The sequence below is a fragment of the Bos javanicus genome, chromosome 5, assembly GCF_032452875.1.
Source record: "Bos javanicus breed banteng chromosome 5, ARS-OSU_banteng_1.0, whole genome shotgun sequence".
Lineage (NCBI taxonomy): Eukaryota > Metazoa > Chordata > Mammalia > Artiodactyla > Bovidae > Bos > Bos javanicus.
This window is the reverse complement of record NC_083872.1, coordinates 89,191,880-89,217,448: the sequence shown is the minus strand read 5'-3', so window position 1 is coordinate 89,217,448 and position 25,569 is coordinate 89,191,880. Positions and strand designations below refer to the sequence as shown.

General features: G+C 39.7%; 2 protein-coding genes and 1 non-coding gene across 3 annotated transcripts in view; 2 read left to right on the top strand and 1 right to left on the bottom strand.

The window, feature by feature from the left end:
- The window catches only part of RECQL (RecQ like helicase), a 33,092-nt gene extending 29,098 nt beyond the window's left edge, over positions 1-3,994 (bottom strand). Inside the window, exons 1-2 of the mRNA XM_061417685.1 lie at positions 3,634-3,994; positions 10-57 (exon numbers count right to left, since the gene is read on the bottom strand). Of these exons, the coding sequence (XP_061273669.1) occupies positions 10-57; positions 3,634-3,994 (409 nt within the window). The remainder of the gene's footprint in view (positions 1-9; positions 58-3,633) is intronic.
- TRNAW-CCA (transfer RNA tryptophan (anticodon CCA)) lies at positions 1,104-1,175 on the top strand. Its single transcript has one exon. It is a non-coding gene; the product is annotated as a tRNA-Trp (tRNA).
- Positions 3,934-19,812, top strand: GOLT1B (golgi transport 1B). The gene is made up of 5 exons (XM_061417689.1): positions 3,934-4,017; positions 12,458-12,549; positions 14,139-14,317; positions 15,091-15,172; positions 17,301-19,812. Exons 1-5 carry the CDS (start codon positions 3,993-3,995, stop codon positions 17,337-17,339), a joined length of 417 nt encoding a protein of 138 aa, XP_061273673.1. The 5' UTR covers positions 3,934-3,992; the 3' UTR covers positions 17,340-19,812.
- The last annotated feature ends 5,757 nt before the right edge of the window (positions 19,813-25,569 follow it).

Here is a 25,569-nt window from a genome sequence, read left to right as displayed (position 1 = left end):
TCCACTAACCTGAAATGGATGCCATTGTGAAGTTGAACTGGAAAGCCAAATTTCTCCCTAAAAGTGAAAGAAAAATCAGAGCAACATTTTTTTTAAAAACAGTACTGTTGATAATGCTCAATGATAATCTGTCATTACTGAGCACAAAAACTGTTAGAAAGTAAATTATATACTGCAGCGACCTTTCAACAATACTACATGGCTCTTCCTACTCTACTGTTTATGGAGAATTCTCTAGATTTCAGAGAAGTAACCAAAGTCACACAAATACAACAAGTATGACACCAAAAACAGTTAACAAACACCCAGCAAATACTTAGTGAAGTTGCAAAAAAAGAGCAAAGCGTAGAGGTTAAACAGCTTTACCATTACATTATTGTGTGTGATTTTAGCAAACTTAAAACAATCTGTTCCTCTCAGCCACTTTCCCTATCTGTAAAATTGGGATGGTGGAACCTATTTTACAAATAGCAAGTTGGATAGATTAAAATATCCCAGATGAAGCAAAACCCATTAACAAAGTAAATTATTCATTTAACGTTTTACTGAATATTTGCTCTACAGGGTTACAATTTAGGCTCAGTTTTAAAAGAGGAATTGGTATTCCATGGAGGGATGAGATTTCGGATGGAGAGAACACAAAGAGTTCAGAAATGGGGGAAAACCTGGTTTGTATTAAGAAATATTTCTGAATGGTTAAAACTTAAGAGTACACACGAGCAAGTGAAAGGAGGTGTGAGCCTGGAGGGTAGGAACTTTATTTAGCTTATCCATAATCTCCAAGAACACCTTTTCCAACTCTGAAATGGACAACCAACATTTTCTGAAACTAAGCCAATGTTCTCCGAAGGTAGCTTCAGCAGCACCCTACCCTTACTCAAATTGCTCACCCTATGCCCTGCCTCATGTAGAATTCTAAAGCCACCACTAGGCTGGAAAAATAGGTAGGGTCTTCTGTGACTTGCTAAGAAGCTTGAAAGAGTCACAACACTAAAAGATATTTAAGTAGAGGAGTAAACCAAGGACTTCTAATTCTTTATCTATATGAACATGCCTTCACCATTTCATGGAAATATAATTCTCCTTCTCTGGACTGTAGGGCTTCCCTGGTGGCTCAGACGTTAAAGCGTCTGCCTCCAATGCAGGAGACCCGGGTTTGATCCCCGGGTGGGGAAGATCCCCTGGAGAAGGAAATGATAACTCCATTATTAACTCCAGTATTCTTGCCTGGAGAATCCCATGGACGGAGAAGCCTGGTAGGCTACAGTCCATGGGGTCACAAAGAGTCGGACACGACTGAGCGACTTCACCTTCACCTTCCTTCACCTGGACTGTAAGATTCTCCAGCAGGGTAGAGATTGAGTCTCTTCACCTCTATATCCACGTAGCCTAGTAAAATGCCTTGCATATAGTGAAGGCTCAGGGTGGCACTAGTGCCAGTACAAGAGATGTAAGAGACACAGATTCAATCCCTGGGTCGGGAAGATCCCCAGGAGGACAGCATGGCAACCCACTCCAGTACTCTTGCCTGGAGAATCCCATGGACAGAGAAGCCTGATGGGCTATGGTCCATAGGTCACAAAGAGTTGGACACAACTGAAGGAGATCAGCCCTGGGTGTTCTTTGGAAGGAATGATGCTAAAGCTGAAACTCCAGTACTTTGGCCACCTCATGCAAAGAGTTGACTCATTGGAAAAGACTCTGATGCTGGGAGGGATTGGGGACAGCAGGAAAAGGGGACGACAGAGGATGAGATGGCTGGATGGCATCACCGACTCAATGGACGTGAGTTTGAATGAACTCTGGGAGTTGGTGATGGACAGGGAGGCCTGGTGTGCTGTGATTCATGGGGTCGCAAAGAGTCGGACACGACTGAGCGACTGAACTGAACTGAAGGGACTTAGCATCCAGGCACACAGGTTTGCTGAGATTGAAAGCAGAAGCTTTCTCCACTCTTATGAAAGAATGTAGTCTACAACTCTACAACCATTTCCTCCCACTATTTTAAACAACTCCTTTGATTATATCATTTTTTAAAAACTGCTTATAAACTCCTTCCCCAAATGATGTGATTTAATAGCAAAACCTAGCTGAATGTAAAATATGTTCAAAAATTAATGAGCTATGTATAGCAGGTCTGTCAGAAGTATACCTAGACATTGTTTAAAATCCAAAACAAAGGGAGATCAGCCTTGAAAATTCCCTGGGCAGACAAAACCAACATAGCCAGACAAACAAAGCTTAATTTAGCTTATTTTGAAAGACTAACTTGACCTGGGGCACTTCGCCTTTCTGCCTCTGGAAATCAGAAGCAAAACTTCCACTGTTTCCCAAGATTGCTATGAGGTAACCACTAACCAATTCTCCATCTTTTAAGAAAATGTTAATATAACCAATCAGTGTGAAGAATAAACAATCAATGCCCTCTTACTCAGAGAAGGCAATGGCACCCCACTCTAGTACTCTTGCCTGGAAAATCCCATGGAGGAGGAGCCTGGTAGGCTGCAGTCCATGGGGTCGCTGAGGGTCGGACACAACTGAGCGACTTCACTTTCACTTTTCACTTTTATGGACCGGAGAAAGAAATGGCAACCCACTCCAGTGTTCTTGCCTGGAGAATCCCAGGGACTGGGGAGCCTGGTGGGCTGCCGTCTATGGGGTCGCACAGAGTCGGACACGACTGAAGTGACTTAGCAACAGCAGCAGCCCTCTTACTAAACAAGCTGCTTTGTATTAACTATATAGCCCTGAGCCTAATTCCATGTTTCGATTTGAGTGCTCTTGGTTGTCAAACTGTCTTTTTGGTGTATATACAATGAACCTTTACTAATTACTACTTCCATGATTCAGTGGTTTTACTTCTGCTATATCTGAACTTTTGACAGCATCCTTCGGAAATACTTTACAAGGTCTCATGTCAGTCATGCACGCTTGACATCAAGTGTTGCTGTTGTTCAGTCGCCCAGTCATATCTGACTCTTTGCGATCCTATGGACTGCAGCACGCCAGGCCTCCTTGTCCCTCACCATCTCCCAGAGTTTGCCCAAGTTCATTGGTGATGCCGTCCAGTCATCTCATCCTCTGAAGCCCTCTTCTACTGCCCTCAATCTTTCCCGGCATCAGGGACTTGACACCAAGTACCAGAAGCTAAATCACACACACACACACACACACACACACACACACACACACACACTCTTTCCGCCACCTGGGTTTGGCTGCAACAGCAATTTAATAAAACTCTCCGTCACGCTTAGGCGTCCCCTCTGGCTTTTCCCAATAAACAGTGGTTGCAAATAAAAGGCTTTGGTGACCGAGTCTCCTGCCTGGAAAAAGCTGGTGATAAAGAGACCGACCCGCAGTGGAACGTGCCCCTAAAGGCCCGAGTTCCATTAGAACTGGGCGATGATGGAGAGTTCCGTTAGAGGGGCGAGGACCCCTGTTTCTCCCTCACCAACGTATTGGTGGAAGGAAGTGAGCCGGCCTTCCCCATCTGCCAGGAAAAGGAATGTTAGCTCTTTCAAAGAGGTAACAGGAGTTACCCCAGAACCTCTCCCCAGTGAGGTTAAGAAAAACATTCCCCCTCCTCGATCTCCGACCCCAAGACCCCCCTGACTCAGGTCTACCACTTACCCGTTTCAGCCGCACTCCAATAAAAACTTCCCGCCACCAGGCTTTCCTTTCTCTCCAGCCGGAGGCACTCACCCTTCCGGGTCGGTCTTCTCAACCAATTGCAGGTACTACCCTTCTCTAAATGGTCAAGGGGTGTGGCCACCATGTGCGTCACTGAACAAGACCAGAGATTATTGGTTGATGTTGGGAGCTGGTCTAGCCAATAGGAAGCGGGTTTGAACCTAGAGTGGGGGCGGCTGCGTGTTTCCGGAAGACGTGGCGGCTCTCGCCTGGGCTGCTTCCCGGCTTCGTTCTCTCCACTTCGCTCCACACCCAGGGCGCTCCGAGGTGCTGTTGCCGCCGCCCTCACCTCTGCAGCCATGATCTCGTTAACGGACACACAGAGTAAGCACCTGCCCCGAGGCCCCGCCTCAAGCCCCGCACACACCTTCCTTGGTCTGGGTCTCGCCCGCCTTCCCCTTTGCCTGCCCGGGTCAATGAATGAAGCTCCGCGATGGGGGCGGTGGCCTGCAATACTCAGCTAGGACTGCGGGACCCTGGAGGGCTTTCTGGAGGAGCCGGGTGCTGGACTTGCGGCTGCGGACCTGGCGGGAGGGGAGAGTCATGGGGTCTGGGGAGACGCCCGAGCTGGGGAAGGGGAGCTTTCGCCGAGCGCGCGGGGGTCGCGCCGCTCTCACTCTCAGGAAGATGGGCGCTTTGTTCCTGCGGGCGGCCGCTAGAGAAAGTTTGATGCGCGATGCCAGCGGCCCACTCTTGGGGATATTTTTGCACTTGACATACTTGGGGTCCTCTACAAGTTACTGCTGGTGGTTTGGAGGCCGTGTTTTAAATGTCATCCATGATAGGCTCTTTTTGGAAATGTGCTTACGCTTAAATATTTTGAGTATTTGCTTTTTGCCACCAGTGGAAGCAACCTTTTAAAAATCCCTTGAAATAGCTTCACTTTTCTATGGGCTGCTGTCTTCCCAATCGTAAACTTTGTGTTCAGTTAAACGACTTCTTTCGTTAATACTGTATTTTGTGCTTTGCGGTATGTTTTATTATTTTAGCATCTTTCTGTCTGCCACTGAGTTCTCCAGCCTATCTTATCTCTAAGATTCATATTGCTGTCTGTTTCCTTTCAATATAAAATTTCCCTTTCAATATAAAATATAAAAGGGGTAGTTTTCTACCCCTTTTTGTCAGTGTTAATAATTTTGTATTTAGGTATCTGCCACCCCTGTGCTTCCTGTCTTTTGATGGTAGTGATAGTCTTTTTAATCTCACTTTATCTGCCATGCCTTTTTTTTTTTTATTCTGTATAACTTACTTGAATTTTAAAGATTTTTAAGAATTTAACAGTCTGTTGGAATAAAAAATAGAACTTCCTTTAAAAATGGCTTATTTTAAAGTGAAGTCGTAAGGTTTGGATTCAAGTCTTGACTAAGTTGAACTTCACCAAGCTTCTTATAACTCCTGCACACACTGCCACCCCAGGAAGGGTCCCTCCCTTCCTCAGATTGAACTGGGTCTGCACTGTGAGTGCCCATTTTGGTGTATCTGTTCTGATCAGATATAGAGTCCTTTTCTGTTTCTAGGTTTTTATGTTTGGGTTGGTTTTTTTGTTTTGTTTTGGTTTGGTTTGGTTTAGTGTTATAATAAAACTACCTATTATATAAAAGCATCTCATATCAGTTTACCATGTGCTTTCATGTAAAATGTTTTCTTTAGTTCTAAAAGCCTTGTAAAGCAAAGAAGAATATATCTCTTGTATAAATTAAAGAAGGCTCAAAAGAAATCCAGTGTATAATCATGAGGAAAGCAAGAGAAACAAGACTTGATCCCAGGCCTGCAGGCTCAAAAATCTTTGTTCTTTTCACTGTATCCTGCTAGCATCTAAGAAGACTTGATGTTAAGTTTATTTGAAATCTATCTTAGAGGGATGAAATTTTCCCATAGCAAAAAATAGTTTCAACAGTAGATATTTATTCTTTAGAATTATGCATTGATTTTTTGAGAGATTGGGTAGAATATTCAGAGCCTATTTTTGTTATGAGGCAGAACTCTGGTCCTCTTGACTGAAACCCAGAATTTAGCAGAATACTACACATAAATTGCTAGAATTTATTTCTAATAGTACTACTAATTACTCAGAGGAGGTACTTGATCTTTGCGTAGTTTTCCTATCTGTTAATACTCCTGTCTGAGTCTGTGATTATTACATATATATATTATTTACTTACCCTGTGCATATAGATTCTCCTAATTTACATCCTTCCAAAAACCAGAACGAGGGGGTTGGGTTGGAATATGGGCAGAATAGGCAGCATTCTCCTCACTTCATTACAGTGATGAAGAGGAGGAAATTAAACTCTTTGCTGCTCATTTGCTGAATATTTTAAATAGATAATGGATGAGAATACAAAATGATTAGTGGACCAAAAGCTCTTTGGATTTCAACTGGTGTTTGTGTGTGTGTTCAACTGTAGGAATTGGCCATCATTCAAGTGACTTACCAAGATTAGTCTGGGATCCCCATTCTGGGAGACAGTGATCAAGTACTAGTCATAGTAAAAAAGCAGTTCATGACTTTTTAAGGGAATTCTATAATCCCTTCCAGTACCCTGCCCCGCAAAAAACCCACAAAATTTATTGAGGAGGCTGGAGTGGGGCACTTGCCATGCTACCTCTAAAGCTTTACTTCATTATGTAACATTGCCTAAATTCTACCATGATGTTGAGTTGAGTTTTTATTATAACATTTTCTCTTTTTGAAAGGGCATAGACAGCGCTTCCTTGAAATGTCTTAAATAAGAAATCAAAGTGCTAAGGTGATTGTCATTGGACTAAGAATATCTCTACTTATCCAATTTCTACAATAAGCTTTTGATTTTAGATAAATTACTTTTATTAGATTTTTTAAATTAGATTGTGCTTTAAAAATACACATATCTGTGTGCATGTGCACATGCATGCATGCACATGGGCAAGAAGAATGAAATTTTAATAATGCACAAGAAAATACATTTATTTTCAGTCAGTTCAGTTGCTCAGTCGTGTCCGACTCTTTGCAACCCCATGGACTGCAGCACGCCAGGCTTCCCTGTCCATCACCAACTCTGAGAGCTTACTCAAACTCATGTCCATTGAGTCAGTGATGCCATCCAACCATCTCATCCTCTGTCGTCCCCTTCTCCTCCTGCATTCAGTCTTTCCCAGCATCAGGGTCTTTTCAGATGAGTCAGTTCTTCTCATCATATGGCCAGAGGATTGGAGTTTCAGCTTCAGCATCAGTCCTTCCAATGAATATTCAACTGATTTCCTTTAGGATTGACTGGTTGGATCTCCTTGCAGTCCAAGGGACTCTTGAGAGTCTTCTCCAACACCACAGTTCAAAAGCATCAGTTCTTTGGCACTCAGCTTTCTTTAGTCCAACTCTCACATCCATACATGACTACTGGAAAAACCATACCTTTGACTAGATGGACCTTTGTTGGCAAAGTAATATCTCTGCTTTTTAATATGCTGTCTAGGTTGGTAAGTTATTTCTTCCAAAGAGCAAGCGTCTTTTAATTTCGTGGCTGCAGTCACCATCTGCAGTGATTTTGGAGCCCAAGAAAATAAAGTCTGTAACTATTTCCATTGTTTCCCCATCTATTTGCCATGAAATGATGGGACCAGATGCCATGATCTTAGTTTTCTGAATGTTGAGCTTTAAGCCAACTTTTTCACTCTCTTTCACTTTCATCAAGAGGCTCTTTAGTTCTTCTTCACTTTCTGCCATAAGGGTGGTGTCATCTGCATATCTGAGGTTACTGATATTTCTCCCAGCAATCTTGATTCCAGCTTGTGCTTTATCCAGTCCAGTGTTTCCCATGGTGTACTCTGCATATAAGTTAAATAAGCAGGGTGACAATATACAGCCTTGACATACTCCTTTTCTGATTTGGAACCAGTCTGTTGTTCCATGTCCAGTTCTAACTGTTGCTTCTTGACCTGCATACGGATTTCTCAGGAGGCAGGTCAGGTAGTCTGGTATTCCCATCCCATGTGGGCAACTTAAGACTCAGGTTAGTAACTCATCCTTAATCACAGAAACGGCAGATGTGTATGTATGGAGGGGGACGGGTGTTGGGTGGGAGGGGAGTGGGTGGGGTTTGGCTAGAATTCAAATCTAGTCTTGAGGCTCCACAGTTTATAACTATAACTTGGGAACTGAAACATTCCACTGCTTTACCCAGTGCAGTCCAGCAAGAGAGGGTTGCCTCTAACATTTTTGCCAAAACAGTAGCAGGTTATTGCCAAATAGTCGCTCATGTGAATGGGTCAAAAGGCTCAAACTTCTTCGCTGTTCCATTTTCTCCCCTCCAGTTCTTCCCTAAGCCTATGTATTCACAAGCCCTCTGGTTATTAAAGCACTACTTGGAGCTGCCCTCTCACCATCAGAATCAAACCCAGTAAAATAAACATGCTGTTCATGCTGAACAGCGAGGCCAGTTTGAGTCTTTGGCACATTCAAATTAGGGACTATATGGCAATAACCTGCCGGTGTTTCGGCAGAAATGTTAGCGGCAACCCACTCTTACTGGACTGTACTGGGTAAAGCAGTGGAATGTTTCGGTTCCCGTGATATAGTTATAAGCTGTGGAGCCTCAAGACTAGATTTGAATTCCAGCCAAACCCCACACACTTCCCTGCCACTCAGCACCCGTCCCCCTCCACACACACCCATATTTGCCGATTCTGTGATCAAGGATGAGTTACTAATCTGAGTCTTAAGTTGCCCACATGAAACATGGAGCCAGTAATACTTTTTAACCCCCCAGTTTTGCCAAAGGAATTAGACATTTGTTTAGACATCTCATGGCTCAGACAGTAAAGCGTCTGTCTGCAATGCAGGATCGATCCCTGGGTCGGGAAGATCCCCTAGAGAAGGAAATGGCAGCCCACTCCAGTACTCTTGCCTGGAAAATCCCATGGATGGAGGAGCCTGGGAGGCTACAGTCCATGGGGTTGCAAAGAGTCGGACACGACTGAGCAATGTCACTTTCACTTTCATTCGTTAAATGTAAAACCATATACATGGTCTTTCTTTTTCACTGCAGTTTTTAATAACATACCTGACATTATGTTAGTAACAAGCTGATTATATTAAACTTAAATCACCTAAAGATGTTTCTCCCAGAAGTTCAGCATACCCCAATACCCTTGAGTTTCATTTAATCTGATGTATTTAACTGGGGGGAGGGGGATCCTTTGGGAAGCAGTATGGCATGATGGTTAAGCACAGGGACTTTGGATTCGAATAGACCTGAGTTCAAATGCTTAACCAGGTGTGTGACTTTGGGCAAATGAAGTCAATTCTCTAAACTTCAGTTTCCTCCGTCTCTAAGATACTGTAATGATACCTATCTTGCAATATTACTGGGAGAATTAAGTTCAGTAAGAGATGTGAAGCACTTCATAAAGGCCAATTCATGGTAAATTCTCAGCATATAGTATGTTTGTTGCCATATAATTTCCTTTCTGAAGAACAAACATTTCAACATGTCTATGTTATCGTTAGGACAACTTGTGAAAAAAATAGAAATGGGTTGTATTTAAGTAACCGTGAACTTCCTGATGTTCAAGCTGGTTTTAGAAAAGGCAGAGGAACCAGAGATCAAATTGCCAACATCCGCTGGATCATGGAAAAAGCAAGAGAGTTCCAGAAGAACATCTATTTCTGCTTTATTGACTATGCCAAAACCTTTGACTGTGTGGATCACAATAAACTGTGGAAAATTCTGAAAGAGATGGGAATACCAGACCGCCTGATCTGCCTCTTGAGAAATTTGTATGCAGGTCAGGAAGCAACTGACCTGGACATGGAACTGGACCTGGACAAGTTAGAACTGGACATGGAACAATAGACTGGTTCCAAATAGGAAAAGGAGTGCATCAAGGCTGTATATTGTCACCCTGCTTATTTAACTTATATGCAGAGTACATCATGAGAAACGCTGGACTGGAAGAAACACAAGCTGGAATCAAGATTGCCGGGAGAAATGTCAATAACCTCAGATATGCAGATGACACCACCCTTATGGCAGAAAGTGAAGAGGAACTAAAAAGCCTCTTGATGAAGGTGAAAGAGGAGAGTGAAAAAAAGTTGGCTTAAAGCTCAACACTCAGAAGACGAAGATCATGGCATCCGGTCCCATCACTTCATGGGAAATAGATGGGGAAACAGTGGAAACAGTATCAGACTTTATTTTTGGGGGCTCCAAAATCACTGCAGATGGTGACTGCAGCCATGAAATTAAAAGACGCTTGCTCCTTGGATGGAAAGTTATAACCAACCTAGATAGCGTATTCAAAAGCAGGGACATTACTTTGCCAACAAAGGTTCGTCTAGTCCAGGCTATGGTTTTTCCTGTGATCATGTATGGATGTGAGAGTTGGACTGTGAAGAAGGCTGAGCACCGAAGAATTGATGCTTTTGAACTGTGGTGTTGGAGAAGACTCTTGAGAGTCCCTTGGACTGCAAGGAGATCCAACCAGTCCATTCTGAAGGAGATCAGCCCTGGGATTTCTTTGGAAGGAATGATGCTAAAGCTGAAACTCCAGTACTTTGGCCACCTCATGTGAAGAGTTGACTCATTGGAAAAGACTCTGATGCTGGGAGGGATTGGGGGCAGGAGGAGAAGGGGACGACAGAAGATGAGATGGCTGGATGGCGTCACTGACTCGATGGACGTGAGTCTGGGTGAACTGCGGGAGTTGGGGATAGACAGGGAGGCCTGGCGTGCTGCGATTCATGGGGTCGCAAAGAGTCGGACACGACTGAACTGAACTGAACTAAGTAAGTAACCCAGCTGCCAGTGATTAAATCTTAACTACTAAATAGTTATTTAATGGATTGTTACTTGCTCATTTGTCCATATTTTTCTCTCAGAAATTATGTCTGACATCTGTATAGGTATTTTGGTAAGTTCTCCTGAAGCATTTAAGCATGAAAGTATCAGCCTCCAACTTTCTCAAGAATTTATGTCCATGGTATACACTTTCCAGTGTATTTATGGACAGGTACTTTGCTGACAAAGGTCCATACAGTCAAAGCTATGATTTTTCCAGTAGTCTTGTATGGATGTGAGAGTTGGACCATAAAGAAAGCTGAGCGGCACCGAAGAATTGATGCTTTTCAAATGTGGTGTTGGAGAAGACTCTTGAGAGTCCCTTGGACTGTAAGCAGATCAAACCAGTCAGTCCTAAAGGAAATCAGTCCTGAATATTCATTGAAAGGACTGATGCTGAAGCTTCAATACTTTGGCCACTTGATGCTAAGAGCCAGCTCATTGGAAAAGACCCTGATGCTGGGAAAGATTGAAGCCTGGAGGAAAACAGGGACGACAGAGGATGAGATGGTTGGATGGCATCACCGACTCGATGGATATGTGTTTGAGTAAGCTCCGGGAGTTGGTGGTGGACAGGGAAGCCTGGTGTGCTGCAGTCCACAGGGTCGCAAAGAGTCGGACACAACTGAGTGACTGAACTGGACTGAATCTGAATTCTTTTAGTCTAACTCTCAGAGAAAAAGGTAGCTGGAATGGGAGGCAGTCATTAACTGTAAATTGAAGTGAAGGATGTTGAAGAAGACAAATGTAAATTTTTAACTCATTGGAACATTTTACATGGCCTAAATTTTTAAGGAGCTGTGACTTAGATTTCAGCTTGCTGGAGCTGAGGTAACAGATCAGAAATCACTACTGCGTATATAAAATTGTATTTCCCAAAATATGGCAGTTTCAGTTCAGATCCATTATTTTCTACAGGTAGTGCTGCTAGGTAAAGTAAGGATTGATGACTGTTTTCCTGCAAGCAAAACTAAAATGAGCAAGGAAGTAATTACATGGATTGTGCTTTGTACCATTAACAGAGTAGTGCAACTGTAACCATAAAAAGTTGAGACTCTTCAGAAGTACAGATAAGTCTAGGGAATGTAGAGGCAATAAAATCATTAGTTTTATATAAAGAGTAAGCAGAGCCTTAAAAGCTTATACTTTCCACTACTCTATACTCAGTCCCTAGAACAGTTGCCAACATCTAGGAGTTGATCAACAATTTTTTGTTTCTGAGTGAAGAAGTAAAGACCCAGAATGTTAATATTAGGTAAAACAGTGTTGGAGAGATGGTTTTAGGACTCAGACTAAATGTGTGAATAGGTGCATAGTTGAGAGAGACTTATAGTAGATAAATGCATAATAAACCATCAGGAAGTCAAAGTGATGCCTCACCTTCTGAGTATTAACTTTTAGAGGAGACAGCTACTTCATTCTCAAAATCTCTCGTGTTGCCATTGTGAGAAGCAGCGCATAATAGAGTGAAGTCTGTTGTACTGACGTCCTGTAGCATTTCTGGTAGGTTAAGCATTTTAAGAAGAAACTGCGGGTCTTGTGCATATAAACACTAGTCCTGGAACATAAAAGGAGAAGAGGGGACAAAGTACAAGTAAACCCATATACTTATGTCTGCAGCCAGAAGGTTTCTTGGGAGGAAAAAAATACATAACCAAAGGTTTAGAATCCTGATTCATCTTTCTCTATTATGGGTATGTTTGTGAGAAGTCCTCTGTTTCGTATAAGGAGCAGAAATTCTTAACTCATTTTAAATTTGAGAGTAATTTTCTGATGTTAATTTAATTTGTTATAGTTTATAAAGAATGTCATTATAAGTTAACCTGCAGTGTTGGGACCCATGTTTCCTTATCAGTCAAAAGAAAAACTGAACAATCTTTCCTAGTTTACAGGAATCTGAATGTAACTTTACTTTTGCTCTACCCTTAACTGTATGACTTGTGTTGCAGAAATTGGAATGGGATTAACAGGATTTGGAGTGTTCTTCTTATTCTTTGGAATGATCCTCTTTTTTGACAAAGCACTACTGGCTATTGGAAATGTGAGTGTTTCAACATATATTTTAACTACATCATAATGAAATTTTAACTTAATACAAATGAATTATTGCCAGCTGTAAAACCAGGGGAAGATAATTCACTGTTACTCATATGAAGATTCCTGTTACATTTTCTGTTTCCATCAGGAATGAAACTTGCAAGCTTACTGTTTAAATAAAAGGTAAACACTTAATGAGGTTTTCTAATCCCATAACTGCTTGGTTAAATATTTTGATATGTGATTTACAATAGAGTGAAATCAAGACTACCTCTGAGTAGTTCAAAGTAGATGACTTCAAAGCCCCATGTCTTGGTAAATTTGTTAATGTTGTTTTGACTTGAAATATCTGAGATTTAAAATTTACCTCAATAGCATAAGATGAAGAGTTTTTTAAAACCACTTCAACCTTTAAAATATATACCTCTATTAATAATTGGCTTGCTAAGAAAGGTGTGTATATTGTTTATTTGGAATGTATACTCTTTTGTATGGTGAAGGCTCTGCAAGAGCCCTAGAAATTAGTAACCCTCTTAAAAAAAAGTGTTAGTTGCTCACTGATGTCCAACTCTTAGTGCCCCCGTGGTCTGTAGCCAGGGTCCTCTGTCCATGGATTTCTCCAGGCAAGACTACTGGAGTTGGTTGCCATGCCCTTCTCCAGGGGATCTTCCCAACCCAGGGATTTACCGTCTGAGCCCCCAGGGAAGCCCAGTAACCCTCCTAAGAGGGCAGTAAAGTCATTGAGTAAGGATGGAATAGTTTTGAAGTGTATATTAACATTGGGCTTTTAATTGGACATTGGAAAATATAAAGGATAACAAAATTGTTCAGAATTAATGTTTTAATAAACAGTAACATCAACAGTGTTGGCATCTCAGAATGTGAAACTTAAACATTAGGCTTAATAAATATTTGTGTGAAATATTTTTCACCAAAGTACAGTAATGAAGAAAGGCAAGTGTTTGGGAATAAAACCTGGGAGAAAACAAGTTTTTAGTTGACCACCGTCTCTTGTCCATTGTCTGAAAACATACAGAATATATTTGAGAAGGCACAGCTGTATTTCATATCAGCTGCTCCCAGACTTCTGGAATTAATAAAACTAGGATCTTCCTCCTGGGTTTGTGTGATTTCTTCTACTACCAAATGGGCCATGTCAGGTTTTCACCCATCTGTAGGAACTGCTGTCAGTCCTGATAAAAGTTTTCAGAACCAGGAGTCCCTTCAGTTGATACTTTACAGGCACCTACTCTCTTTCGCCTTGCGGCTCATCTTGTTAATAGACAAAGCTCTCACCATCTAGCTAAACCTGGGGAAACCACCGCAGGTGCAGACACCCGTGGGCAATGCCTCATTTGTCTTTCCTTCTCTTCTCTTCATCTGATCACAACAGAAGAGGGCTGAGCAGAGAGGGATGTAACTACCACTTCAACATGGTTCTGCCTCTTGTGTGCATCGGTGGCCTTCTCTGGCCAGTTGGCCACATTAAAACACATGTCTTAAACATTTATCGTATTTAGCTTTGACCTTCCTTTTCAAGCATGTACAATGCATTTAACTGCTTAACTATGTTGCATTTTCCTTCTCTTGCAGGTTTTATTTGTGGCTGGCTTGGCTTTTGTAATTGGTTTAGAAAGAACATTCAGATTCTTCTTCCAAAAACATAAAATGAAGGCTACAGGATTTTTCCTGGGTGGTGTGTTTGTGGTCCTGATTGGTTGGCCTTTGATAGGCATGATCTTTGAAATTTATGGATTCTTTCTCTTGTTCAGGTAAGTCAACTATTTTATTCTTTCAGTAAACCATTATGTCAGAGAATTATTACAGAAACCCAGGTGTGTTTATCAAGTGCAGATGATTGCTTGTGTCAGGGTATAAATTAACTTGTAAAGCATTTTCAGTGCTATAAAATTTACTTTGGTGGCATCTTAAGACACTCTGTCTCTGTTTGCTATTTTCATCAACCAACCAGTGATAGATCAATCCAGCGTTTTAACATGTAGAACCTGATACTGCACAGTTATTGCCACTTGATGATGCTTTCTTTAGTGCGTGCAGAAGTTAAAAAATTTTGGACCAAATACATTATGGGAGGTTTTGATCATTTAATATTTTATGAATGCCGCTTACCAAGTAAATAATAGTATACAATGTGAGAAAACACTTTTAAGTACGGTTGATTAAATTATTTATTCAAGAAAGGTATGTCATTTGTCTTCTATCTGCCGAGCACTGTATTGCCCACAGGAAACATTAAAAACTAAGTGCCAAATCTGCTTTAAGGAATCTCTCATTTCTGATCCATGAAATAGACTGTACAGGAACTGGTGGGATATAGTAGTAGTGTGGTTATAGATGTGCATGCAGAATGTCACAGAGCACAACTAAAGAAGGGATCACATCCAGGGAGAGGGAAGAAATGGTAACTGAATTTTGAAGTTGCTTAAAAGTTCAAAATTTTAACAAAATTTCTTTTTGTGTGGCTAACAGTCGATTTTGGTGATAGAGAATCTGTTTGTTCTAAGACCTTTTCCCCCTCTCCCAGGGGCTTCTTTCCTGTGGTTGTTGGCTTTATTAGAAGAGTGCCAGTCCTTGGATCACTCTTGAACTTACCTGGAATTAGATCGGTAAGTAATCCTATATTTAGCAACATATTTTTTGAACCATTAAAATAAGTGCTGTCTGGGAGAAAGAATGGTTTGGGAGTTTGGGGTTAGCAGATGTAAACTATTATATTTAGAATGGATAAACAACAATATCCTGCTGTATAGCACAGAGAACTATATTCGGCATCCTGCAATAAATCATTACAGAAAAGAATATAAAAAAGAATATACGTATATATATGTATAACTGAATCACTTGGCTTTACAGCAGAAATTAACACAATGTTGTAAATCAACTACAATTTTTAAATTGTTTAAATAAAATAAAAATTTTAAAGATAAATAATTGTTCTCTGATGCTCTTTTTGAATTGATAACATGATTGATATGTTTTTATTATGATATAAACAGTTGCATCACATAAATTGTGGTTATAATGAATAACAATATAATCATTACTAAACCTATAAAATCTGAAATTTGGTTTCACTGTATCCACATTTAATGTTGTTTTCCTTTTTTCATGTGACTTGGATTGCTATGTTACCTTTCTCTTTGAGAGTTCAAAGCACCTTTCAATTAACTTTTATAAGAGCTCTAATTTTAGAAGCAATAATATAAAAGAACACCATTATTTCTTACAAATATGTTCTCTCTTAGACTGTATCACCAAATGGAGTGTGTTGAAACAATTAAATAAAGCATTGTGATACTGAGAGTCAGATGATAAAATTCTGTTCCCAGTTCTGTCCACAGTTAGAACAGTCTTGTCAAATCTGTATCTCCAGGGCAGGCCATCAACTTCTTACAGATGTTTGCAGATTTGCATAGATGCTTCTAGAGATACTCCATAGCATGTATTGAATTCTCAAAGAGCTAAAGGATGGCTTTCCCACCAAGGAATAGGTACCACTGTAAGCCTGATCTCATTTCAATTTTAGAGTCAGAATCTCACAGCTCAGATAACCTAGATATTTGAAGTTACCTTTAGAGAGAAAAATGTGCTTTCTCTCCACCTGAATTTGTCATAAAATTCTAATGAATTCATGAGTGCCAGTCACTTATTTGCAATAATATAAAATGTTGGGACCTAGGCTTATAGGGGTATATCCTGATTTCATTTGCATTAATCCCCAAACTCATACAATAGTCACTGTTGTTTATACTTAGAATGTCTTTTGAGTGTACTAAAACTTCTAGTTATATAGAGTTGTACTTATTAATCATGTCCCTAATTTAAGAATTCTTCAGTATTTGCATAAATGAACATTCAGTGCTATAAATTTTGTTTTCTACTATTGCTTCATTAAAATAAATAAGCATTTCTTAATATTATTATTTTTTTATTATTAAGTAAAAGTATGAACAGTGATAAAAAAAGGGGTAAATGACTGCTACATTTTGATAGTATTGTAGCCACTTGGGTTATGTAACTTAATATCTTCACTAATTACTTTGTTTTAACATCTGTTTGCATCACCATCTGGAATGCTGAAGAAAGCCCAATTGCTTTGTATTTGGGGTGGAGTAATCAAGTAAATAACCACTTACATTACTATGTGTTAAAACTTAAGTTCTGTAATTACCGATTTATGTTGCATCATTAAGTCTCTTTTTAATGTCATTGCCACTTTCAGTCTGAAGTCCAGAATACACATTTAAAGTATTTTTAGTCAATAGCTGTTGTTAATTATTGAACTTAATGGAGCTAAATCTGTTTGTTCAAAGACTACATAGGCCCAGAAGAGATCCACAATAATGGTCAGTTGAAATAATATTATTGGGTTCATTAATGCATGAATGGCTGACATTTCAGCTTTTTTTTTTTTTTAATTTTTCTTTTGTTAAGCTAGAAGCGTTAACTTCATTTTATCCAGTTTTTTTAATTCATTGTGTTGCATTTCTCATGTTGCACTTTTAAAGTCATATGTATAACATGTCATGCAAAAACTTGTAGAAAAAAATTTTTTATATACATTTATGTGTCAGAAGATGGTGAGTAGTACTGGATTAGTCATTGTCGGTCATACCTTAAATTTCCACAAATCTTACAAAGCTGGGTTTTTTTAATCAACATTTAAAGTGTTGATGTGATATTTTTAAGTGCTCTAGGCTTTCTTTTAACTATCTGTTTTTCTTCTCCTTGCAGTTTGTAGATAAAGTCGGAGAAAGCAACAATATGGTATAACAACCATTGAATTGAAGACTCATTTAAAATATTGTATTATTTATAAAATCCTTTGAAGAATATTCAGCACAAAATTAAATTACCTGAAATAGCTTGTAATGTTCTTTACAGAAGTTTAAAACGTATAGCCTACAAAGTACCAACAACAGTTAACAAAGAAGCGATGAAAACAGGCTTCTAACCAAGTCATCTAAGAGGTCAGCAAGCAAACCGAAGGAGGTGAAATCTATGTTACATGCATATTGAAACTTTTAAAGGCCATGTTTATTATTTTTCCACAGTGTGTGAAACACAGCCATCCTTAGAGGACTGTAATCCCTATTTCTTTCCTTCTTATGTTCAAGATGCAAGCATATCCATAGGCATTTGCTTTTTAGAAGTCTCCACTGCAATGGCAAAAATATTTCCAGTTGCACTGTGTCTCTGAAAATGATGCATGGGTTAGATTGGATTATGTTATTTTAATCTATTAAAACCAGGAAAACCCAGTGTTGATGTATGAATCCCTTTTTTTTTTCTTTTGGTAAGAATATGGTTAAAATAAAACTTTCATGGTTCTTCTGAATCTTAATATTTTAAAACCAGATGAAAATCCGACCTAGATACTCTTTGTTGTAATGTTGCAAAGGTCATTCTTTACTAGCTTACAGTTTCTAAGTTACAGCTCACTCAGCACTTTTTCCTTCAGCAACACACTCTGGAAATCCTGATATTCCTTGGGACTCTCATCTGAGCATCTGTATCTTTCATGACACATGAGCATTTAACAGAAAGCCATCTCGGCCATGAAACAGTCTGTTACAAAGCTTGTTTCACTGAATGGTGTGTTCTTTAAGATACTAAGTGATACAACCCAAGTGAGATTTTTCCATGTCATGATCCAGTTTTTCCTTTTATTTTTTTTAAATTTTAGCAGTGGTTTATTATTTTGCTTTTCATACATTGGAATAACTACTGGTAATTTTTACTTTAAGATGTAACACGTTAATAAGGTTAAATTTACAGCTGTTTTTTAAAGGGCTGTTCACAGAAGCCAATTTTTCCCTTATTTTCAGCTTTTTCCTAATATAAAAATCAGTATGCATAATGTGTGTTTCATACACTCGCTCTTCATCTTGAATTCGTGGAGAGAATATCTGAGTTCACACGCAAAAGTTACTTTACCATAATTAAACTGGCTATGGTTCTGAAAAACATGACACTACAAAAATGATGTGTTGTTTTCTCCCCTGTTGCTGCTCGACGGGCAGTAGTAGGAAGCTGGGGGTGTTTCCTCAGTAGTAGTTTTCCAGGGAGGCACCCTTTTGTAGAGGTAGGAAGCCATTTCAAGAGTCATAGTACTATTTGTTTTACTACGAATGATTGTACTATTTGCTCATTTTTTTTTAACAGTTGCAAAGCTTTTTAATACATAAAATCATAATTGAAATTTGTGGTTTTTATTTACAAACATGTCTACAAGATACATTATTGCCTATGTTACTAGTAGTTAAGTCTCTTGATGCACAGGGAAGTCCCATCCTTGCTCATCTAAAGAAAGAACGACTTGGTAGATAGTCTTAATGGTTCAGCCTTGTGGATTACTGTCTTTTCGGTACTGGCATTTGATTTATGACATAATCTGTGAACATAGATGATATTGACAAAATGAGACTCCTACCTCAATAGTTCATGGAATGGTAAGAAACCCTTTGTTGTCTAATGTTCTTCAAAAAAGTACTATCCTCACTTGGAGAGTGTCAAATACCTACATACTTGGGGGACTGACTTATATAAGTTGCCCTGTGGGACTCTGTTATACATATTTTTGACTGACCCATATTATTTACAGTGGCTAGATAAGTCTACCTTTTTTTAGAGCAAGAACAGTATCTGTTAATGTAAGGAGCATCTGTATTATTTAACTCCCTTGTAGACATGAATTTCTATCAAAATGTTCTTTGCACTGTAGCAGAGATCTCTTTTTCAACAATCTCGTTTCAGAAAACATGATTAGACAGAAGTGTATAAAAGATGTGATAATCTCCCAATAAGAATGAGAGGCTTGGAGCAGTTTTCAGTTTTATCAAATGTGAGTTTGGGACTGCTTGGCAGCATTGTATGTTTCTTAGAACCATTGATGAGGCTCTACTTTTAAACATAACTTGTTTTCTGACAGAAAACACTGTACATCATATTGTTTCTTCCTTTCCAAAATTAGTCTTCTGTCTGTGACCAAAAAAAAAAAAGCATCAGTTATTGCTATAAAGGTGGAAGAAAAGGTCTAATACTACTTAGCCTTAAGTGTTTCTGGCATTGTTCAAATCTATTTTCTGTAACAGAAACCTATTTGGAATGTTTTTCTTTTCCCCTTATACATTGTAATTCCTGGAATACTGCTGCTTTTAAAAGTCTCACAGATTATATGATCTAACAATTGAATATTGTAAATACACTTGTCTTACTTCTCAATAAAAGGGTACTTTTCTATTAATTGGTGGTTGTCTCAACTTGGGCTGCTAAAACAAAATTCCACAGACCAACTTACACAAGAGATGTTAGTTCTCATGGTTCTGGATTCTGGGAAGTCCAAAATGAAGATCCTGGCAGATTCAGTTCCTGGAGAGGGCCCTCTTTCTAGCTTGCAGACAGCTGCCTTCTTACTATGTCCTCACATGACATAGAAAAAGAGAATGAGCTCTCATCTCTCTTCTAATAAGGACACTAATCCCTTCATGAAGCATCCCATCTTGGTCACCTCATCTAAACTGAACTACCTCCCCATGGCCCACTCCCAGTGCCAGCATATTGGCGGTTGAGTTTTCAACGTATAAGTTTGAAGGGAACAAAACTTCAATCCATAACAATGGTCAGATGTATTTTTATTATGAAATTCTAAAAATCGAGCATTGTTCAATAACCCAACTTGTGTTTTAAATTGATGGGGAAACAGTGGAAACAGTGTCAGACTTTATTTTTGGGGGCTCCAAAATCACTGCACATGGTGATTGCAGCCATGAAATTAAAAGATGCTTACTCCTTGGAAGGAAAGTTATGACCAACCTAGATAGCATATTCAAAAGCAGAGACATTACTTTGCCAACAAAGGTCCGTCTAGCCAAGGCTATGGTTTTTCCAGTAGTCATGTATGGATGTGAGAGTTGGACTGTGAGGAAAGCTGAGTGCCAAAGAATTGATGCTTTTGAACTGTGGTGTTAGAGAAGACTCTTGAGAGTCCCTTGGACTGCAAGGAGATCTAACCAGTCCATTCTGAAGGAGATCAGCCCTGGGATTTCTATGGAGGGAATGATATTGAAGTTGAAACTCCAGTACTTTGGCCACCTCACGCAAAGAGTTGACTCATTGGAAAAGACCAATGCTGGGAGGGATTGGGGGCAGGAGGAGAAGGGGACGACAGGATGAGATGGCTGGATGGCATTATTGATTCAATGGACGTGAGTTTGAGTGAACTCCAGGAGTTGGTGATGGACAGGGAGGCCTGGGGTGCTGCAATTCATGGGGTCGCAAAGAGTCGGACACGACTGAGTGACTGAACTGAACTGAATATGCAGTTTTCTTTTTTATAGAAGGATCATCACATGTTTCATTTCCAAATTGTTTAATTATAATCAGAAATAGGCTTCAGGTAAAACAAAGTGAGCAGTGAACTTAGAAATTGGTGGAGAAATGCTTAATTTTTTTTCTCAACATGGAAGTAATATATAATATTTAAGTATTCATGACTTAAAGTCACTTAATGGCAGCAGTGTTTTGATCATAAACTTTAGTAAGGCCAAAAGCCACTGGACAAATCTATCAGTTAAGGTACACAATAAGTTTGTTGCATCCGATCATTAAACCACAAATCTTGACTATTGTCTGTTGAACTGCGAGTCTTGAATCCATTATTAAATATCCAGTACGTCTTTCTAATGGTGAAGGACAGGGAGGCCTGGTGTGCTGGAGTCCAAGGGGTCACAAAGGGTCAGACACGACTTAAGGACTAAACAACATCTTTCTAACCTTTTCCTCTGGGCTAAAAGGTTCCAACCTCTGTGTTTCTGCTTGTATCCATGTAGGAGGTTGGACATAGCATCTGCCCCAGATCCTTCAACTGATACTTTTCCATGGCCTTACCTTTACCAAGACCTGTTAAAAGGTCACCTCTATTTGACTAGGCCAAAACAGCTGGCCCTTCCATGTCCTCTCCTAGACCGTTCCACTTGTTTTGTATTTATATGGTTTTGGGAAAGAGATTCTTGAGCTTCAAAGCTTAAGTAAAGGATGGTAAAAACATTGGCCAATGAGTGGGGAGTTTTATTTTGGATAGTGGGCCTTCTCAGCCCTAAATCTCCTAAAGCTGGTAGCTCTTTGGGGAGTTAACTTCTTCCACCCCTTTATGAGACAACTGGCCTATGGAGTTGACTGGCCTTCACAGAGAATAAAGCCAAAACAAAGTAGGAATTAAACCCAGTGACCTCAACATCCAGTACCAAAATCCTCTATTCTTTCATCAAAGGTAATTTCTATCTTTGAGTATCTTAATAGCCATATTGTCCAGGTAATCTTTGCCAAGATAGGAGCTGTTTGAAAAAGACAAACATCATATGTGATTTCTAAAAAAAAAAAAAATTTGATACAAATGAACTTAATAAAGAAATAGACTCACAGACATTGAAAACAAACTTACAGTTACCAAAGTGGATGGAGTGGGGGGAAGGTAGATAAGAATTTCAGATTAACAAATACACACTACTATATATAAAATAGATAAACAACGAAGACCTACTGTAGAGCACAGGGAACTATATTCAGGGAACTATATTCAACTATATTTTGAAATAACCTATAATGGAAAAGAATCTGAAAAAGGTTTATATATATATATATGTATATATATATATATACACATATAAAACTGAGTATTAGTTTGCTGTGCATCTGAAGGGCTTCTCTGGTGGCTCAGACAGTTAAGAATCTGCCTGTGGTACAGACGACGTAGTAGACATTAGTTCGATCCTTGGGTCAGGAAGACCCCCTGGAGAAGCCTGGAGAATTTCCTGAAACTAATATAACCTGCACCCGAAACTAATATAACATTGTTTATAAACTGTACTTCCATTCTTAAAATGTATAAATTAAACAATTTTTTTCTAAAGGTAGGCGCTGTTGTGTGTGTGAACACAGTAATCACGGATCTTGTGAGAATGCAGTTTAAACTTTGTGTTGTTTAAGTTGGGCCTGGGCACCCTGAAGTCGACTAGAAGAATTCAGATAACATCAGTGATAGGAGCAAAATTATCTGCATTAAATATGCCTTTTAAAAAAGTTTCAGAGAGAAAAACAAGTATCACATATTTATGTATATGCAATCTAGAGAAAATGGTATGGGTGAACCTATTTGCAGGGCAGGAAGAAAGACCAGACGTTAAGAAGAAACATGTGGACAGAGGCATATGCAGGAAGGGGAGGGTGAGACAAAACGGGACACGGGGATTGACATACGTAAACCACCGTGGGTGAAAAATAGATAGCTGGCGGGAACCCAATGCACAGCATAGGGAGCTCAGCTCAGTGCTTGTGATGACAGACAGGGATGGAATGCGGGGGGGCGAGGGTGTGTGTGTGAGAGAGAGGGAGCTTCACGAGGAGGGGGACATGTGAATACATACGGTTGATTCTTGTACAACAGAAACTAACACAATATTGTGAAGCAATTACACTCCAATTTTTTTTTTTTTTAATGAAGGAAAAATAGGTTTCGGATCCAATTTGTCCAATAGCCACTGCCAGGTCATCAGGTCAGCAGAATAAAATGTAATGTTTTTGCATGTCAACTGTTTTGTAATCAAATAAGTAACTTCTTTTTTAGCCCATTTCTAGATTTAGACCTGTAAAACTCTTTAACTTTTGTGATTTAACAAAAACATTTGATTGGGAGTCAATGCCTTTTTAGAACAAACTTACCTTCTCGCATGTTACTTTTGATAAGACTAGAATATTGATAACATGTCAAAGCCATTCTCCTCACTTGTGCGTATTATGCTGAAAATGGTGGCTTTGATGTAAAACATCTGCTTATGAATTCATTAGCGAACCTGTTATAGACAAAGCACATAAATTTATTTTTTCTTAAAATCGTAATTTCAAAACACAGTTTGGCAATTTATTTTCCTGTCCCTCTTTCTAGAACCTTTGTGTGTGTTTGGTATGGAAAGGGGAAAAAAGACATTTTAGTTGTTTATTGATGAATGATCAGTCATTTCAGTCATGGCTGACTCCTTGCAACCCTATGGACTGTAGCCTGCCAGGCTCCTTCTGTCCATGGGATTCTTCAGGCAAGAATACTGGAGTGGCAGTGGGTTGCTGTGCTCTCCTCCAGGGGATCTTCCCAACCCAGGGATCAAATCCACATCTCCTGCAACTCTTGCATTGCAGGTGGATTCTTTACCTGTTAAACCAGCAGGGAAGCCCAGTTGCTTGTTCAGTTCAGTTCAGTTCAGTCGCTCAGTTGTGTCCGACTCTTTGCGACTCCATGAATCGCAGCACGCCAGGCCTCCCCGTCCATCACCAACTCCTGGAGTTCACTCAAACTCACGTCCATCGAGTCGGTGATGCCATCCAGCCATCTCATCCTCTGTCATCCCCTTCTCCTCCGTTGCTTGTTAGGATAACCTAATAACTGGGTTTCAGTTATGAGTTCTTTTAAAATATATCTTCTTTTTTCTATTGCTTTTTCTTTGGAACTTGCTACAATCCCTTGAAATTAATTTATAAAATCCTAAAACCTAATCTTTAGGTTTTAAAAAAATCTAAGATTTTTCTCTAGATATGGTGGTAATCTTTTAGTCCTTAGTTTTTATCTTCCTCCTCTCCTAAACAGTAGAAAATACTACATTCACGGTTCTGGCTCTTTCTTGCTTTAATTATTCTTTAAAGGGAGTAACTATTTCTTAAGTTTCTACCTACAAACTCCTTTATATATTTCATTCTCATTTACTAACCAAATCTCCTTTCTGCATATGACTATCAAGTCCAAATGTCAGATGCCCAAACCTCAATCTCTCTTGCAGAAGTATTTACAGGTAGATAGCCTCACCCATCAGAGAAGGCAATGGCAACCCACTCCAGTGTTCTTGCCTGGAGAATCCCAGGGACAAGGGAGCCTGGTGGGCTGCCATCTATGGGGTTGCACAGAGTCGGACACAACTGTAGCGACTTGGCAGCAGCAGCAGCAGCACCCATCAAGCTTCAATCCCAAGACAAACTCGTCTGTTCCTTCTCCATATGCCCTGATATTTCTATTGCTAGCCATTCTCCTAGTCATGCAGACTTTAAGCTTTCAAGTTTTTTAGTTTGTGTTATCACTTTTTATTTACTACTCAAAATGTCCAAGGGTCAGAATAGGATCTATCAGCATCACTTGGGAGTTGATTAGAAATGCAGATTCTCAGGCCCCATCCCATCTGTACTGAATCAGAACACACATTTTAATGAGATTCCTGGATGATTCAAAACCACATTAATAAATACCTGCAGAGCACTACTCTAACATTTAGAAGAAAGAGATCATCTCTCTCATCCATGGTACCTTAGCACATGGTGGCCACTCTGATCCTTGTTCACTGTCTGCCTGTGTGTGTAACTGTTTCAACTAAAGAAAGTCTTGCTGAAAGTGAAAGAGGAGAGTGAAAAAGCTGGCTTTAAGCTAAGCCTAAGCTAAGCTAAAAACTAAGATCATGGCATCTGGTCTCATCACTTCATGGCAAATAGATGGGAAACATTGGAAACAGTGACAGACTTTATTTTCTTGGGCTCCAAAATCACTGCAGATGGTGACTGCAGCCATGAAATTAAAAGACACTTGCTTCTTGGAAGAAAAGGTATGACCAACCTAGACAGCATATTAAAAAGCAGAAATATTACTTTGCCGACAAAGGTCCGTCTAATCAAAGGTATGGTTTTTCCAGTAGTCATGTATGGATGTGAGAGTTGGACCATAAAGAAAGCTGAGTGCCAAAGAATTGATGCTTTTGAGCTGTGGTGTTGGAGAAGACTCTTGAGAGTCCCTCGGACAGCAAGGAGATCAAACCAGTCAATCCTAAAGGAAACTAGTCCTGAGTATTCATTGGAAGGACTGATGCTGAAGCTGAAACTCCAATACTTTGGCCACCTGATGCGAAGAACGGACTTATTGGAAAAGACCCTTATGCTAGGAAAGACTGAAGGCAGGAGGAGAAGGGGACGACAG

Excerpts from the sequence above, each read along its gene's own strand:
- GOLT1B (XM_061417689.1), top strand. The coding sequence starts at position 3,993 with ATGATCTCGTTAACGGACACACAGA. Across the intron at positions 4,018-12,457 it reads CTCGTTAACGGACACACAGA|AAATTGGAATGGGATTAACA; the intron begins GTAAGCACCTGC and ends CTTGTGTTGCAG. Across the intron at positions 15,173-17,300 it reads ACTTACCTGGAATTAGATCG|TTTGTAGATAAAGTCGGAGA; the intron begins GTAAGTAATCCT and ends TTCTCCTTGCAG.